This window comes from Harmonia axyridis, chromosome 4 (assembly GCF_914767665.1).
Source record: "Harmonia axyridis chromosome 4, icHarAxyr1.1, whole genome shotgun sequence".
Classification (NCBI taxonomy): domain Eukaryota; kingdom Metazoa; phylum Arthropoda; class Insecta; order Coleoptera; family Coccinellidae; genus Harmonia; species Harmonia axyridis.
In genome coordinates, this window is record NC_059504.1 from 43,153,641 (window position 1) to 43,172,633 (window position 18,993).

Below are 18,993 nucleotides of genomic sequence, written 5' to 3' on the forward strand. Positions count from 1 at the left end.
TTTAGGTACTGCAAGGACAGTGAGAAAATTCCTTGGAAGCTACGGACAGGTCCAAGGATCACGTGTAAGAGGACCAGAACTTCGACGAGAACCAGGGGGACCACAAGGACCGGACACGACCGAGCTCTTGCATTCTGATATTTTAAATATCTGGAATTGAGTGAATGTTCCACTTAGCTGGGAGTGAGAATCCGACGGCGAGGAGATATCCTACGCGTATAGGCAAGTCGGGTAATAATAATAGTTATTGTGCCAACTGAACTTTATAAGGATGGATATGCAAATCCAGATCCATAGCGTGCCGTAAGAGAGGCTTATATGCTGTGCATTCTGAGGAATTAATAAATTTGGATCTTCTGCATCTATCACTTACAGTATAATGTAAGGCCTTATGGGCCATACTTCTGTCTTACCAGTTGTACTCTAAGATGGACGATTATGTCGAGTGTCGACGATAATCTGCCAGTAATGCACTAAACGTACTTACTAAAGAATCATTATTTTCGTAGTGAGTTATCACAAATTTCACGCGTTCAGCAGTAGATAAATTGTTAAATGGCCAAAATGCAACTCAACATTTGACTAATGTATCTTTCAGAGACATTTCCGGAGTGGCAGCACTATTGACTGGTTTCTGATGAATTTCAATATGACCATTGAATTTTTTAGTGAAGTCCTTCGAGAAGAAGAACAATAGTCTGGCAAAAAAGCAGAAATTTCCAGGTTGGAGAACCAGCAACCCCTAATCAAGAATAAAGAAAAGAGAGACTCATATGCCATCACTCATCAGGATTGAAACATTCCGCAGGAATTCCATCAATTCCACTACGCCATTCATACAATGCACTTCCTCCACGCCTACTACGACGACACAGCGCCCGTTCGGTAGGTGCAGAACACAGAATCACATCTCTCTGGGTTTGTTTTGTATCCTCCGCCGTAGTTCCGGACAAACCGACTTGGCACCGGCACTCTGCACGTTGTTAGTTGCGTCCGGGACTCCGTTTGGGCAACGTCGACGCTTGAGCGATCATAAATATTATGTCAAAAGACAGACGAGAGCGCACCGCATAATGATACGTTTTAGCGATATGCCCAATTGACTTGGCGGATCGCACCGCTTTCAAAAATTATTTTTTTGTGAAATTGAGTGTTTTTCACCGTTCTTTCTTTTTTTGTGATGCGTTTTTTTTGAGTTCAGAGAAAATGCCGTGGATGAGATCTTGCCTTTGCCACCAGGAAAAGAAAAAACCTACCCCTATCATTAGCCCGCCTTTGCACCTGTTACAAAAGGTGAGTTGAGTGGGGTCGACGTTCAACTTTTTGTTTCACCATTTCAATTAATAAAAAGAGGAAAATTTGGTGGAAACAAATCGATTGAAATCTTATCTATCCTGCACGCAAATTGAATATTGTAATTTTTTTGCAATTATTACGTTCTACGTGAATTTTAATGCTCGGTATATCCGTTGTGAGTTCCTAGGTTTTTTATTTAGAATAAAATTCCCTTGGAATCATCCAAAAAATGGGAAACTTTTCACACTATATGTCTTAAAATGTGCAGAATCCAGAACCAACAAACAAAAACATTTATTCGGCCTTTAAATTTCTATTCACGAACCAGATTCATAAATTTTGAGGGCTTAAAATTATTCATTACTATTGACAATCATTTCTTGAAAGTTCTAGCTCTATTAGTTTGAAAGTAAACAAATTTTTAAGAACTCTATGCAGATTTTTTCAATCTAATTAAGATATTTTGTGACGGTTTACAGTGTTATTTTTATTTCAAGCAAAATTCTATTTTATGTGTTTACCTGAATAAAGAACTTGTTATTTTTTCAAAAGTAGCTATACCTACATATTAGAACTAATCATAGAGTAATAAACATAGATAGAGGAAGTATACGCAATTTTTATATGTACCCTACATGGTCAGATTACATTGTCGGATTGTGATATATTTTTAAATCCATAATTTTAGTTTATCGTTATAAATATATGTTTTATTGAATAAAATATGTATATTAATTTGAGTGACTCCCGATTAAATATGCAAATTTGAATATTTGAAATCCGATATTTTTCCTAATTTTCGAATTCATTATCAGCCGAATATTTATTATTTTCTGTATCTACCTGCTGAAATCCAAGGTTTGACAACTTTTGCTCTCCTGGTGTCACCGGCTGTTTCACGTTGTTTGGCGCGCTTGAAGTTTGTTTTCTGAATTTCTGATATATTTAGGTATTTATTTCAATATATTTTGAGTTAATATGAAACGTTGATTCACTATGAGACATAAGAAGTGCGTTTTTTGTGGATAAACTCGCGAATTGAGTGAAATCACTAATATGTTTTCATTTCCGCGCGCTTCATGTCAAATTTGATAATTCATGTTGGGCACAAAATTTGCTTACTGAAAATGACATATGCTCCCCCTATCTATGATTATAACTCATTAATACTCGTTAATTACTAGGAACTAATCAATTTAATGCCGCTGTCACTGTCCAATTTTCCTATTCAAAATCAAGTTTAGAATTCTCTTAACGTCATACCTATTGTTTAGTACTAGCTGCAAATATTTCATGGAAAATTTCAATTTAGCTTGGTTTTATAATTAGCAATTTTGGGCAGGATATTTCGTCCACGTGATTTTTAAAACACAAAATTTTTTTACTTTTATCCAATTTCGATGATTCAGCCACACTAATTTTTTAAAAAATTTATAAAATTACCAACGAGGTTTCTATGACTATTATTCATACAAATTATTGATATCATATAATGAAAGATGAGGAATTTTGAAAATTGCAATTAAAATTTTCGAAGTCAACCCTGTATACCAAAAAATAATAACTTTGGCCGCGCGAAACCCTCAAATCATAAAATGACGATTACGTACCTTTTTTCACATCCATCTACTTCAAATGAAACAAAGCTTGAATGCTGCTTCAAGTTGAACTCAATCCAATTGTGAAAATCGCATTGAAATGCGTTCATTAGTTATGGAGATTAACCTGTACAGACAGACAAACATTTTAAAAATTGTATTTTAGTTTTCTATTACTCATTTCCCATCGCTTACACTAATTTTTTTATGAATTCATGAAACCATAATCTATTTAATAATAAATAATCTATATAAAGTATCCCAACAATGATGTAGATATACATTTTTGAGAACTACTCAGAAATCGAATGTTAGAACTATTTTTCATGCAATTTTCCTTGCCATCATTATTCAATACCTACTTCGTAATACACTGAGTACTTACCTACGAACATCATATCCACCGATATATTGATTAACATTTATTATTCAAATATTTAATTTATTGGATTCTCAGTAATGGCTATTGAGAGTATTGAAAAACAATTAGATAAAGATTAAATAATCATCACATGAAATTTATTCCTATTTGATGGAAATGTACACAGTTCAGTATCAATCTACGAATATTTTGAAGGAGCCAGCTGCAACAACATAATTAATCGTAAAATACAAGTTGAAGAATTATTGTTACATGCTAATCTATGGGTATTTCTCATTCTCATAGACTAGATATCGCCCTATTATTTATGTCTCCCTTATTATTCTTTTTATCACCTGAGGAACAGGTAGGTCCAGCGAACGTTTGCAATTCCTACATCTCTTAATTTTTACTTTTGACGTTACTTTGTTTCTCCTCACTAATTGCGTACCTACCTATTCAATAATTTGTATGAGTACTGAGTAATTGAATTATGTTACATAAGGTGCTTATTAAGTAGGTATTATGTCAGTATTCCTGTATTTGGTTTTCAAATTCAACTCCATTTCGTCATGAATAGAGATAAGACATAACGTTCATGAAGTAAATAACTTGAAGTTTGTTGTGAGGCAATAAACTGCATGAAATTTGTTGGAAAATTATCGAATTGCCTACAACGAGTAGACATTATGGATAACATTCAGAAAATAATGATGTGCCACAGCCAATAACATCAAATATTTTTCTGTCGTTTAATAGTTGAATACATTGTGTAGAGGAAGAGGAGTTTACAAGGGAAAGAACTATAAATTTTTCATTTATGAAGTGTTGACTTGACTTTTTTATTTTCTCCGAAATTTGATTTGATTGAATAATTATTTCTTCATACTGTTGTTGAGGAGAATAGTTATTCGGTGATTCCTTTCACTGAGTATTTGCAAACTTTCTCTGAGTAATTTAAAAAAATGTGAGTCCTCGTCGTCACCATTTTTTTCTTGAAAATCTCATTAACTCATGAACAGTTGAGTTTTTACCCAAGATATGGCATATTGCTGAAATTGCCATCAAAAAAGCTATTTAATTATGTAATAATATACTTGGTGTGCCATTTGAAATAAGGAAGTAGTAGTCTTTATCCGATGTAACCGAAAGTTGTAGAGTTCTGAAAATATTTGGGGAGAAAGATCATTATCTCAAACCCCAACGTGCAAACTTTCACCTAAAAATAATGATTAGTTTTCCATAAATGTTTAATTCGTCATGGGCTGTGAATCACCCTGTATATGTAGTTTGATGTACAAATAGAATAGAATAGAATATTATCACTTTCTATTTTATACAATACATAATTTGATATCCTACCAAAGTTGAAGTAACTCTCTAATCCGCGGCATCTTTATTATAATGTCATCTTCAGAAATGAAAATAAACTGTAACATGTTCAGTACCTCTTTATTTCTGAAAATTAAAATATCGTATTCCAGAAGTCTGTTTGACGCTTATAAATATTCTTTAGTTAGAGTTTGGTTACTAAAACTTTAGTTTGGGTAAAATGTAAACAAACACAATCATCATAAACAATTTGAAGAAAAAAATTATGAAAACTATTTCATACAGAACCAAATGCAAAGAACACAAAAATATTCAATAAGAAAAATAAAAAAAATCTTATCATTTCTTGTCAATTGTAGTATAGCAAATTACTATAATGGGTTCAATTTCTAGAGTATCTTTTTCTTAGAGCTTGGATGTTTATGCTCCTATCCTGACTCCTCTCTCGGCTTCTTATTTTTATTTCCCGTGATGAATGAAATTGCATCAGGTTTTATTCCAATAAAAAAATTGCGTCCTTTTTCTTTCCTCTTTGCACTGGTGAGCAGCTGATTCAATTTAGCACTCCACTTAGTTCGAACCAAGAGGTTTCGTAATGAAAGTAACTGATAGCTTTCCGTACAGCCAGCTTCGATTTTCAAGTCAAAATTAACATGGAAATGGAAAAATTCTACAATTTGTACCAAGTTTTTCACCATAATTTGACTCCCCCTTTAACTTTGTTACTAAAAGAGGTACAAAAAAATGTTTTCTACAAAAGTTTCACGAAATCGACTAGTGATTTTTAAAATGATTTCAAAAAATGAAATATATACAGGGTGGACAACATATTGATAGCAACTTCATTTTTTCAAATCGAATACCCTGTATATTTTTCTATATTTGACTAGCTCTTTTTCCCCTGATTTCGAATATATAACATATGTTTGATGAATCTCTCTTATTCTGAGTACCACAGAGTTTCAAATTTTCAAAAACCACCTGGCATGCTCAGTAATCAGTTTTCAAGTGGTAGGCTGCGATAACTCAAAATGCTTTTTTTTGAGTTATATCGTTGGCAACGATATGATATACGTTTTTCACTATAAATTGGAATTGGATGATTTGGATGCAACTCCATATATTCTCCCCTTGTAGCTTTCTTATTTTTATTGTTCTTCACATAAAGTGAAAATATTTCAAAATTTTCCTCTTTCTGTGTATGAAACGTATATCGTTGCCAACGAGTTAACTCAAAAAAAAAAAAACATTTTGAATTATCGCAGCCTTCCACTCGAAAACTGATTACTTAGCTTGCCAGGTGGTTCTTAAAATTCGAAACTCTGTGGTACTCAGAATAAAAGAAAAAGACCAAACATATGTTATATATTCGAAATCAGGGGAAAAAGAGCTAGTCAAATATAGAAAAATATACAGGTTGTTGAAATAATGAAGTGCTATCAATATGTTGCCCATCCTGTACATATTTCATTTTTGAAATCATCTTAAAAAACACTAGTCGATTTCGTGAAACTTTTGTGGAAAAAATTTTTTTTTCCTCTTTCAGTAACAAAGTTGAAGGGGGGTCAAATTATGGTGAAAAACCTGGTACATTTATTTCATTTGATTATGAATACTTTTCCTAATAGTCGGCTATTTAGTTTTTTATTTTTTACATTTGAAATGTTTTCTGAACCCACTATGGATTTCACGAGAAGAATCTTTTCTATTTTTCAAAGCAATTATCAAATGTTCTATATGAAATTATCAGCAATTAATCTGAACTATATTCAGAAGTTAACCATATACCAACATTTCGTGATTAAAAGTTGATTTACGTGTCCAAAGATCATTTTTTCAGTTCAATGGAATTTCATAAAAAAAAATGCTATTTGATGATGTGCGTGTTCCAGCATCTGATATCATGTCTGACAGCAATTTCTATGAGCAATGGAAATAATTTTCGTGGAATCGGTTTCTATATTTATTCGTTTTCAAATTATAGTGTCTATTTGGTTGAATCCATCTGTAATTTTTCATTAGCTATTGCACAAATCGATCGGCATCAATCTTGGAATCGAAAAAAAATATGGAGTTCCCTCATTGCATTTTCACAGAAAATTCAATATTTGGAATTATTCAGATTGTTTCAAATTTCATTAGTACAATCCTCAAAGTTTTTTTTCTGGAAACCATAAGAGCTTATTTAATTGGAATTGGTGAATAATGTTTTTCAATTCCAAAATAACAAAAATTCCCAATATTTCATACGAATAAACACTGAATGAATTTTGATGGATCAATTTTCGAGTTACTATTAAATGAATTTAATAGAAATCATTAAATATCAAGAAACTATATCGTAAGACAAGTTAAAGTTAAAATGAAATGTGTATATTCATTTATTACGGTAATCAATCATGATTCATTTTGGTTTCTCGCTTTAATTTTTAACGATCATCTTCCATCCTGAATCTAATAAATCGATTGTATCTATATAAATTGGTGTCTCCAAAATCATCCACTGCCAAGGTATAATCCAACCCCTTCTAGGTAGCTTGCTTTATATCCTCGAGTATGCTATATTGAGGTAATTTATCACTTTTAATTTCAAGGCGGTACAGTTTTATCTCTTCTTTCTTGGGTAAGGTAGACGAAGTAAATCCACCCTTATACTTGAGGTTGTTCAGTGGATTCTTCAGGTCAGGTTTCAAGTCAACATGTAGCAAATGAAAGGCTATTAAATCTTGAGGATGCTCCATGAATCTCCCTCGAGTATTATGATATATTAGTTCACGAGAAAAAAAAATTGCAAATTTTACTGAGGGTTATGGTTTCGTTGTTTTATCTCGAAAGGAATACAATTCCAAGGAGTTTGAAAATGAGGACACAAGTATTATTTTATGTATTCGATTGAAATGTCCGTCAACTAAAATATGGGGTGTAGGACTTCATTATAAAAGATATTCTATTTATTGTTATCACCTTCACACGTTTTTCAGTAAATTATGATCTTATGTTTTTTTTCTATGTTGATGCACGGAATGTCAGTATTTGAAATTAATTGTTCAAAATTCACCAAATTTTATGCTCCTTACTCATTTATCCTTCATCGAAAGTGTTTTCAAAACGTCATCTTCATTCATAAACAAAAACATAATCCATAAAAATAATTAACCTTTATTATAAGAGATAATTACCAAAAAATAGCTCAATTCGATTGAGGATGTCTGTAGCTAAGATTGGACTGATAAGATTGTGCTTTCGTGTTGGTTCAAAGAAATTTTTAAGATCGATACAACCAACCATTTATTCAGAATTTGTAAATCGTAGAGTATTGATGAGTCATTCAAATATTGCGTACTTATTGGACGCCTAAAAAAAATAAGAACATAACTGATGAATAATTAGTTTGCATACAGCACTCTATTCTTTCATTAATATTTTGCCATTTTCGAAATATCCACTTTTGTTCAAAAAAACAAAAAATGAAAAAAAAAACAATAAGTGAAAAATCAGTACCTGTAAGTATCCATTCCTCGGCGCGCCTAACATTTGTGCCGCTCTTACGGCACGCTATGGCATATATTGCATCTATATATCCTTATAAGGTTCAGTTGACACAAGAACTAGAGCCAGCTGATGGAATGCGTAGAAAATGAGCCGATTGGGTCCTTGAACAACAACGTTTTAATGACGATTTTTCGAATTTTCTTTATCAAAGAAGCACATTTTTCACTCGTTTGTATAAACAAGCAAATTTGTCTCACATGAGGCAGTGAAAATCCTTATGGTAACTGCTGAGAGACCTTTATATCCACAAAAAATCACTGTATGGTGTGATTTTTGGTCTCGTGTAGTTATTGGTCTGTGTTCTTCTTTCGAAATGAAAGTGTCACTCAAATCGTCAATTCTCATCGTGATAGCCAATTGATTATCAATTTTATTTGGCCGGAAATTAATGATGATGATTAATTTATCACTTTTTGTAATAATCGTCTAATGAAAATTAAATAGAATGTAAAACCGATAAATGCGTTCTTGGAAGGTTGTCTGATTTTTCTTTCGAAATATGTCATTAGATAAAAACATCAAATAATCGCCAAGGACATTCTACATTCAAATTAGTCTATTTAGGATTTAATCAATCTTTTAATGAAATGAGTGGAAACACTCTGATCACATTTGAGATTAAAACTGTTTTGTTCAACGTTTTTAAAATTTCCACTGGCAAAATACATTTCAGACCATCCTGAAAAACTTTGAAAATTTTTCCTCGTGAGTCTGTCGTTCTGTATGTCCGCACATTCTTGTAACTGCCTTAATTTTTATACATTCTAATCCGATTTTGATGAAATTTCGCATGCACATTCTTTGTCCGTCTTGGACCCATACAAAAGCCTTCTGATATAATATAATAATAATAATAATAAGAGAGTTTATTCAAGAAATGTAAATACATTAAACAAACTCTAAACTACTGTAGAGTTAATTTTTTTACATTAACTGTGCACAGTATGAAGGTTAAGCAATGAGGATGTACAAACTTAAATTATTTCCATACCTGCGCAAACATAAAATACCAACAAATTTGATGAATAATGAAGGGTGTTTTTTTTAGAGCTATAGAACTTTAAATTGCAATAAAACAACGATGGATTATTCGATTGACATAAATTCCATTTATCCGCAAGATAATCTTGTGGCATTACATTTTAAACATGAATTGTGGCATATGACCGCCACGGCTGGCTTGGATGTAGACCAATCTGGACGTCTAATTTTCGATGACTTTTTACAACATTTGTGGCCGTATATCGGCAATAACACTGCGAATGTTGTCTTCCAAATGGTCAAGGGTTTGTGGCTTATCCTCAAAGACCAATGACTTTACATAGTCCTACAGAAAGTAGTCTAGCGGTGTTAAATCACAAGATCTTGGAGGCCAATTCACAGGTGCAAAACGTTAAATTAGGCGGTCACCAAACGTGTCTTTCAATAAATCGATTGTGGCACGAGCTTTGTGACATGTTGCGCCGTCTTGTTGAAACCACAGCTCCCGGACATCATGGTTGTTCAATTCAGGAATGAAAAAGTTAGTAATCATGGCTCTATACTGATCACCATTGACTGTAAAGCGCACCAAACAGTCAGTTTTTCTGGATGTAACGGTGTTTCGACATATACTTGAGGATTAGCTTCACTCCAAATGCGGCAGTTTTGTTTGTTGACGTAGGAATTCAACCAGAAGTGCGCTTCATCGCTAAACAATATAAAATGGACGTAGTGCGCGATACGTATTCCGCACAGAACCATTATTTTCGAAATAAAATTGCACTATTTGCAAGCGTTGTTCAGGCGTGAGTCTATTCATGATGAATTGCCAAACCAAACTGAGAATAAATCAGTTGACAGCTGTTAAATCGGTCGCCATCTTGAACAGTAATGCCAACTTAAAGTTATATACCTCGAAAAAAAAAACACCCGTTAAAAACTTGAAATTATTTCCATACCTGCGCAAACATGAAATACCAAAAAATTTGATGAATAATGCAAAGTTTCATTGTACAATTATTTGATCTTTTTGATATAGTGTAGTTTCACAAAATGTTCCTGCTAATATTCATACACAGGCACAAGAGTGGACTGCAGAGAGTGCAGAGGTCCTTAATCCATCCAAATGAGGATTCCAAAAGCGTCATATCGACATTCTCATAAATTGTATGAATAATGGAACGCAGTGCACCAAACGAGTATCAAAAAATCGTTGAACGTGGACATGAATGAATATATTAATTTTGTATGTTTACTTATTGGGCCCCAAGGAACAATCAGTTATTCGCCTACACGGTTTTATTTGACAAGCACTTCATTTAAACGATGTATCTTTCGAAAATGCATCGAATTTCCTATGCACCTCGCGCTATTTCATAACATACCATACATGATGAACATTCAAATGTCGCAAAAGATTTAAGGTATCTCATTATCATTAGAGAAGAGGCTTGGAGATATGTATTTAGATTGTCGAATGGAAATTTATTATTTTTCTGATAGAGGATTGAATGTTGGTGAGATGATCCACAAGATGATGAGATGATTTTTATAAGTGGTAGTGAGAAAATATGATCCACAAGTTTCAAGAATATTGAATTGATCCGGAGGAGGCGAGATTCCTTTCATGTCTGTGTGAATTTGGTGATAAAATTAGAGGACACTAGTCCCTGAGTACAGGAATAAAATGAGATAATTATCAAGAAATAATATTTTATATCGGCATAATGAATATCCAATGAGATGTGGTTGAGGTTGTAGAGTCTCATTCATTCAATTGTTAGGATATTAAGTTTTGCTTCGAGCTTTCGCAAAGTCATACTCCTTTTTTGGTGTAGAAGTCTACATTCAGTTGACATTGATCGATTTATAATATTAATGATATTATCAATTTTTCTCAGGTTCAAGGTTGTTTTCAGAAATTAATTATCCTAAATTTGAATCCATGATTTAAAGCCTTTAGAATTCTATGGTTGATTTTTGGAATTAGAAAAATAAACGCAATACAACATAGAGTCCCGAACTTCACTTTTTTTTTAATCAATGAAAAAGTTTCTGCAATGAATATAGGGTGTTTATTGTGTTTCATAATGAATATTTGATCGTACAAGAAAAAATTGAACTGAAATTTTCATAATTTATTTTTCGGACTGTGCAAAATTAAAAAAATATTAAGATTTTTCAGGAGATAATAATATACAATGAAAACTACTGAAACCATTTTCGTCACATCCTTGGTCACATCGTAAATTGTATCAATTTACAATGTAACAAAAAGGGGTTAATCATTCTTGATTGATTATTTTCATATCGCGGAGTATAATCTGAATTTTTGTATTTTGAAATATACAGGCTTAGAACTATTTAGAGGGGCACTATATGGATATCGAAAATCGTTAGAGGTGCAGGGTGGTTTAAATTACCAAAAACTTGCGTTATTTAAGGATAAGTGGCTTTGGTGTGAACAAATCCGAAATATCTTCATTGGTTCCCAAGAATCTCGAAAAAACGGAAAATCGAGATTTTCTTTTTTTCTTTATAACTCATTTGTTTCAGGAGATAACTTCACGAAATTCGGTTTGTAGTCATTATCCAATATAGAAATTCTAATGATGTCGTCAGATTTTTCTATTTTACATTGTTTCAGAGACGAGATAGTAATTTTTTTTCTTTTCTGAAGACACCATTAGTATCTCTATATTGGAGAGAACAAAAGATTTACATGGTCGCAGTTCCCAGAAGGCTTACCGAGCCATAACGACCCCAGTTGAAATAATGATAATCTCTATATTGGATAATCGTTATAAACTAAATTTCGTGAAGTAATATCCAGAAAAAAATTAGTTATACAAAAAAAAAATCTCGATTCTACGTTTTGTCGAGATATCTCGGGAACCAATGGAGATATTTTGGATTTGTTAACACCTACACACCCACCCTGTCCTTCTAACGGTTTTCGATATCCCTGTAGTGGCCCTCTAAATAGTTCTAACCTTGTATAATCTAAGTATCAAATCTTGAAATTTCTTAGTGATCAAAATATTGAATATAAAACGAAGGTATAAAATGTTAAGCGATAATGGTTGAAGATTATTATTACAAACTAAATAGTAACAGTTTATAAGCCCATCGTTGATACATTATCGATAGAAATTATATGAATGGAACGAAATTTTCTCGTATCGGTTATGAACGAAATCGTTAAGACAACAGTTTTATCAAAATTTGGATACCTATACACAGACTCATTTATTGATGCCACTAACAAAGAGTGCAAACAAGAAACTACAGTGATTATTTCACGTTCATGAACAATGAAGCGAACTTTGAATTCAAAAGAAATCTATTCAAAGTTGACCACAGAAAAATTTGTAATTTCCTCCAAATGTAAAAATTAAGAACTTAGTAATATTACACGAGGATTAGCATTCCTCGTAATTTATTGTATTGAATTATTCATCTAGAATATTTGAATTATAGTAATTGATCCTTTCGATAATCTGCTTATCTCGAGACAATAAAGAAATCCCGTGTTTTACAGTTCACTTAATTAATATAGTTTGTACTTAAGCTTCTTCACAGCCATATTAGGATTGAAAGTATGTGAGCTTCCCATTTGCTTTCAATATTTTATTACTAGAACAAATACAGATGTTAGGGAATGTGGGGCAAACACTTCTACCTCTTAAGATAGTTGAAATACCCATACTGAGATCCTCACTTCAATGGGACACTTTCCATATATGGAAACCTACTCACAAGTAACTGAAAAATATAGAGTGAGAACGAATATGTTACAAACATTCTATGAGGGCCAGATATTGAAATCGTAGAAACTTTGGATCATGTTAAAATAATCCCAACTTCATCTACTCCTTTGTTCTTGTGTTATTCGGTTTATGAGATAACACGTCATTTAATAAGTCTTGGACCTGGAGCACAGATGTCACTTATTTTATCTAGAACTATCGCTCTATAGAGTTAAGACATTTTTAAGGTTTTCGAGGTATATAACTTTAAGTTGGCATTACTGTTCAAGATGGTGACCGATTTAACAGCTGTCAAGTGATTTATTTTGGTTTGGTTTGGCAATTCATCATAAATAGACTCACGCCTGAACAACGCTTGCAAATAGTGCAATTTTATTTCGAAAATAATGGTTCTGTGCGGAATACGTATCGCGCATTACGTCCATTTTATATTGTTTAGCGATGAAGCGCACTTCTGGTTGAATTCCTACGTCAACAAACAAAACTGCCGCATTTGGAGTGAAGCTAATCCTCAAGTGTATGTCGAAACACCGTTACATACAGAAAAACTGACTGTTTGGTGCGCTTTATGGGCTGGTGGAATCATTGGTCCGTACTTCTTCAAAAACGATGATGGCCAGAACGTTACAGTCAATGGTGATCAGTATAGAGCCATGCTTACTAACTTTTTCATTCCTGAATTGAACAACCATGATGTCCAGAAGCTGTGGTTCCAACAAGACGGCGCAACATGTCACACAGCTCGTGCCACAATCGATTTATTGAAAGACACGTTTGGTGACCGCCTAATTTCACGTTTTGGATCTGTGAATTGGCCTCCAAGATCTTGTGATTTAACACCGCTAGACTTTTTTCTGTGGGGCTATGTAAAGTCATTGGTCTATGAGGATAAGCCACAAACCCTTGACCATTTGGAAGACAACATTCGCTGTGTTATTGCCGATATACGACCACAAATGTTGGAAAAAGTCATCGAGAATTGGATGTCCAGATTCGACTACATCCGAGCCAGCCGTGGCGGTCATATGCCAGAAATCATATTTAAAATGTAATGCCACAAGATTATCTTGCGGATAAATAAAATTCATGTCAATCGAATAATCCATCGTTGTTTTATTGCAATTTTAAGTTCTATAGCACTAAAAAAAACACCTTTTATTATTTGATCATTCTTGTGCATAAATTTCCAATCGGTAGTTAGGTTAACTTATGCACAGAAATGTTGAGATAGGTTGAGTTTGACGAGCACAACTTGTTAACAGAGTTACTGTTATATATTAATTATTTTCTCTAGCAAATAAGAAAAAAAATTATTATATCACTTCTTAGTTCCACAGAAAATTTTCTGGTCATATGGTTGACAACCAACAAATAAGCCAAAAGACTTTATTCTCAACAGCTGTTTACAAAATACATATCTATCTACTAACCTAGCAAATGCATGCAAAATCGATATTCAGATTCATCACAGCATGAATTATTCCATCTTATTGTGGAATTGCTAGTAGTTGTGGTAATTAAGCATAAAGCTTCACCAGATTGCTCAAGGAATTATACGTCTTAACGAATTCAGATTCAATTATGGTGGAGGTGGAATTAAATTGAATGTTGATGTAACAGCGAGCAAGGTTACTTGGTTTCATTAGTGAAAACATAAAATAAAACCTTCATCAAGAAGAGTTCTAATAATTTTTAATATGCAATAAAAAGGGCCACACTTCATAGGATCGAAAAGGGGTTGAAACAATTCATCATCAATAGTCCCCGAAGTTTGAGTCTCATTAGTAACAAACGAAAATTGATCAACTGAGCTTGTATTCATTCCAATTACAATACACGACAATACCTTCCAGAACGATCGATAGTTGGAGATGTAAGAGGAAAAGTGAATCAAACCGTATTTCACGCTTATTAATTGAATTTTGAAATTGGTTTCGTCACCAAGATATTGAAGTTATGGAGGACCGCTACCAAGGAAGATAGGACATGCACATGATGGCAGATTACTGCTGGAGTTTAAAAAGGATCTGTTTAAAAAAACATTCAAGTATGTCGCGGAAAAGAAGCTTGCGAAGTATTGAGTGACTATTAGATTTTCTCCATGTTTTTTTTGTTTGTAAGTACGACATAATATTGTATTTTGTATACCTAACATATAATCTATTTTTGTTTACCTCACTTACGGATTTGAGTTAAAATAATGTAATTTATATTTCTCTTAACTTGTAACGGGTGTTTTTTTCGAGGTATATAACTTTAATTTGGCATTACTGTTCAAAATGGCGACCGATTTAACAGCGGTCAAGTGATTAATTCTCAGTTTGGTTTGGCAATTTATCATGAACAGACTCAGGCCTGAACAACGCTTGCAAATAGTGCAACTTTATTTCGAAAATAATGGTTCTGAGCGGAATACGTATCGCGCACTACGTCCACCTTATTTTGTTTAGCGAGGAAGCGCACTTCTGGTTGAATGGCTACGTCAACAAACAAAACTGCCGCATTAGAGTGAAGCTAATCCTCAAGTGTATGTCGAAACACCGTTACATCCAGAAAAACTGACTGTTTGGTGCGCTTGGTGGAATCATTGGTCCGTACTTCTTCAAAAACGATGATGGCCAGAACGTTACAGTCAATGGTGATCGGTATAGAGCCATTATTACTAACTCTTTCATTCCTGAATTGAACATCCATGATGTCCAGGAGCTGTGGTTCCAACAAGACGGCGCAACATGTCACACAGCTCTTGCCACAATCGATTTATTGAAAGACACGTTTGGTGACCGCCTTATTTCACGTTTTGGACCTGTGATTTGGCCTCCAAGATCTTGTGATTCAACACCGCTAGACTACTTTCTGTTGGGCTATGTAAAGTCATTGGTCTATGCGGATAAGCCACAAACCCTTGACCATTTGGAAGACAACATTCGCCGTGTTATTGCCGATATACGGTCACAAATGTTGGAAAAAGTCATCGAAAATTGGACGTCCAGATTGGACTACATCCGAGCCAGCCATGGCGGTCATATGCCAGAAATCATATTTAAAATGTGATGCCACAAGATTATCTTGCGGATAAATAAAATTCATGTCAATCGAATCATTGTATTATTGCAATTTAAAGTTCTATAGCTCTAAAAAAAACACCCTTCACTTTGTGCAATCGAGTTATAAATAAATGATGATTCGTCGATCTAATTACAGTCGATTCAAAGTCGACCATAAGACCTTGTTACTTTGTCCAGGTATAACTCATAAGGACGTATTCTGTACGATGACGTCACTCATCGAAAAATAGAATCGTTTCATCCCAAATTATACCAATTCGAACTTCACGGTGTCAGTGACATGAGCGCAAGGCGTTGTTTATGTTTTCAGTTGATGCGTGAAATACGGGCTGATTTAATTTGGCTCTTACATCTTCAACTTGTCCTAACGAGAAAGCGCAGTGTAGCGATTGTTCTGGGAGGTATTGTTGCATGTTGTAATTGAAATGGATACGAGCTCAATTGATTAATTTTGGTTTGTTACTGATGACACTCAACCTTCGGGGACCATCGAGGATCAATTGTTTCAACCCCTTTTCGATACTATGATGTGTAGCCCTTTTTATTACATACTAGCTGCCCGCCCCGGCTTCGAACGTTCTATCAGGCAACCCAAAATACATCCTTTGAAGTGTCCAATTATACTCTACAATTGTTCGCTTGGTCGGAGGAAAAAGGAAAGCTTTTTTTCGTACGATTTTTTCGAAAATATTTTGTTGTATAAACTTCTTCATGACACTAATGAACACTACAAAAAAAAAGAATTATCCAATTTGGTGCATTCATTCGAATGCGATTACCTCAAATAATAACCATAGATACTCTTTTATATAGGTATAGATTAAACATTATTAGCACTCTTGTTGATGAAGGTTTTATTTTTATATTTTCACTAATGAAACCAAGTAACCTTGCTCCGTGTTACATCAAAATCAATTCAATTCCACCATAATTGAATCTGAATTTCTTTAAGGCGTATAATTCCTTGAGAAAACTGGTAAAGCTTCATGCTTAATTACCACAACTACCAGAAATTCCACAATAAGATGGAATAATTCATGCTGTGATGAATCTGAATATCGATTGTGCATGCAATTGCTAGGTTGGTCTTTAGTGAACAGCTGATGTCAATAATATCTTTCGGCTTATTGGGTTAGAATTTGTTGAGAACCATTTTCGACATGAAAACAAATGTGTGTAACAAAGAAGTGAAATAATTTTTTTTCTTATTTAAAGGAGAAATGACAAATCACAGAGGTAACTCTGTATACAAGTTGTGCTTGTCAAACCTAACCCAACCTATCTCAACATTTCTGTGCATAAGTTAACCTAACTACCGATTGGAAATTTATGCACAACAATGATCTAATAATACATAGATGCGCCCTCGAGCAGACGTGCTCGTGCTGTGCACAGCTTTGATTTCAACATTAAAGAGAGAAAGATTGAGCTTCATTTCACGTGACCAAGACGGAGAGGGTAAAGAACTTTGAATTTCAACCAATGATGAGGGAAGACAAATTAACTGATCTCAAACGGTTCAATGATCGATTGGTTGAATATGTTCAAGCAATCAAAACATCGGTTGGTTGGGCCTCTGGTCACGAGGTGTAAACATCGTGCGTCTCACCTTTTTTCTGTTGGGTCGATTCCTCTCTCTCTCTCTCTATGCGCTATCTACTCATTATCAGATCATTGATGCACAGATTAACTTACAGGATGTATCACCCCACTTTTGAGATATTTTAAAATTCGATGCCTTTGAGTTGTTATTGTTATGTAATTGCTTTCATGCTTTGAGCATTGATTTACCAAAAGCTAACCATCTCAAACATAAATTGCTGTGCAAGTCTTAAGGTCGAATGAACTTTGGGAAAATTGATATAGGTAAATTGGGCAGACTAAAATCTCATATGTTTACTACCTGTTTTATTTGTTATGCCCAACCTAGCATGTGCACAAGTTGTAGTTCAAGTAATTGCAATTATGTTTCTGAAATTATAACAATTATGAGCTTCATAATTTTATTGGAAGTCAAATTTATAATCACTCTTTGTCATTTTTGGACCAGTATTTAATGATTAGCATCTTTAATATTCAACATACTTAAATAAATCCGGACTTCCTAGCTCTGGTTTGGGTTTTCCAAACGGATTCATTTTCAGCTTTGAATATTCAATGTTGCTTTTAAGTTAACAGTTTCACTTTAATTTGATAAGTTAAATGTAGTAAGTTGTTTGAATTTGAAGCACAAGAACTTGATGAACAATGGGAAAACCTTCACAATAAATCTCTCCTGCGGTTTCTTTGACACTATGGCAAGTAGCATCGTCCTGTTGAACCAAAAATACTCCCGTTAGTTTTTGAGACCAACTAGAGAGAGATAATGGTTTAATATTGCCTGCCAAGAACACCTGTTACGAAGACGAGCCCTGTTTGATCAATCTCAAATAAATAAGTTCCGATTAGGCCTCTAGCATAAATGGCACAACACACTGTAACTAATTGTTTGACTTTCCGATAACGAACACCGGTTACGGTGGCACGCTTTTCTTCATATTTCTTATATAAATAAGGCCTTATGATGACACGGGCATGGATGGCACAATACACTAACTTTTTCTGAATGCAACGGCACTTCTTCAAATGAATGAGGATTCTTTCCACTTAAAATCCTGCAATTCTGCTCATTAATATTGTGGTTTACTATAATAATGAGCTTCTTCGTTGAACAGGAAGTGAGATGATTGGACTATATTCATTCAATTGCGAAAGCTACGAAAGTAGAAAAAGCAGCGAGAAAACCACTATCCTCAGTATTCTCCAGATCGATCTATATAACCGACTCATTAATGAGGACGCTGTCTGTCAAAAGAATTTGGATTATCGGAAATACTTTTTTGCTGCTTCGTTATTCTCTGAATTTTTCAAATATTGCTTTGTGATGACTTTTTGGATAGTTTGGGGTATCGCGTTTTCGTGGGGATTATTAAAACACTGATGGACGACAGACGAGATCTTTATTGTGTTAGAGCACTTGAAAACATCCTTGAACA

The 18,993-nt window shown here is 33.8% G+C and overlaps 1 protein-coding gene across 9 annotated transcripts in view; it reads left to right on the plus strand.

Moving 5' to 3' along the window:
• The first annotated feature begins 946 nt into the window (after nt 1–946).
• LOC123678523 (tensin) overlaps nt 947–18,993 on the plus strand; it is a 320,051-nt gene continuing 302,004 nt past the window's right edge. For 3 of the 9 annotated variants that reach the window (XM_045615569.1, XM_045615574.1, XM_045615585.1), the window contains exon 1: nt 960–1,293. In XM_045615569.1, coding sequence (XP_045471525.1) covers nt 1,207–1,293 — 87 coding nt within the window. In that variant the 5' untranslated portion in view covers nt 960–1,206. Of the gene's footprint in view, nt 1,294–18,993 lie in introns of all 9 variants that reach the window. The other 6 variants (XM_045615573.1, XM_045615576.1, XM_045615580.1 and 3 more) reach the window with 3 other exon arrangements.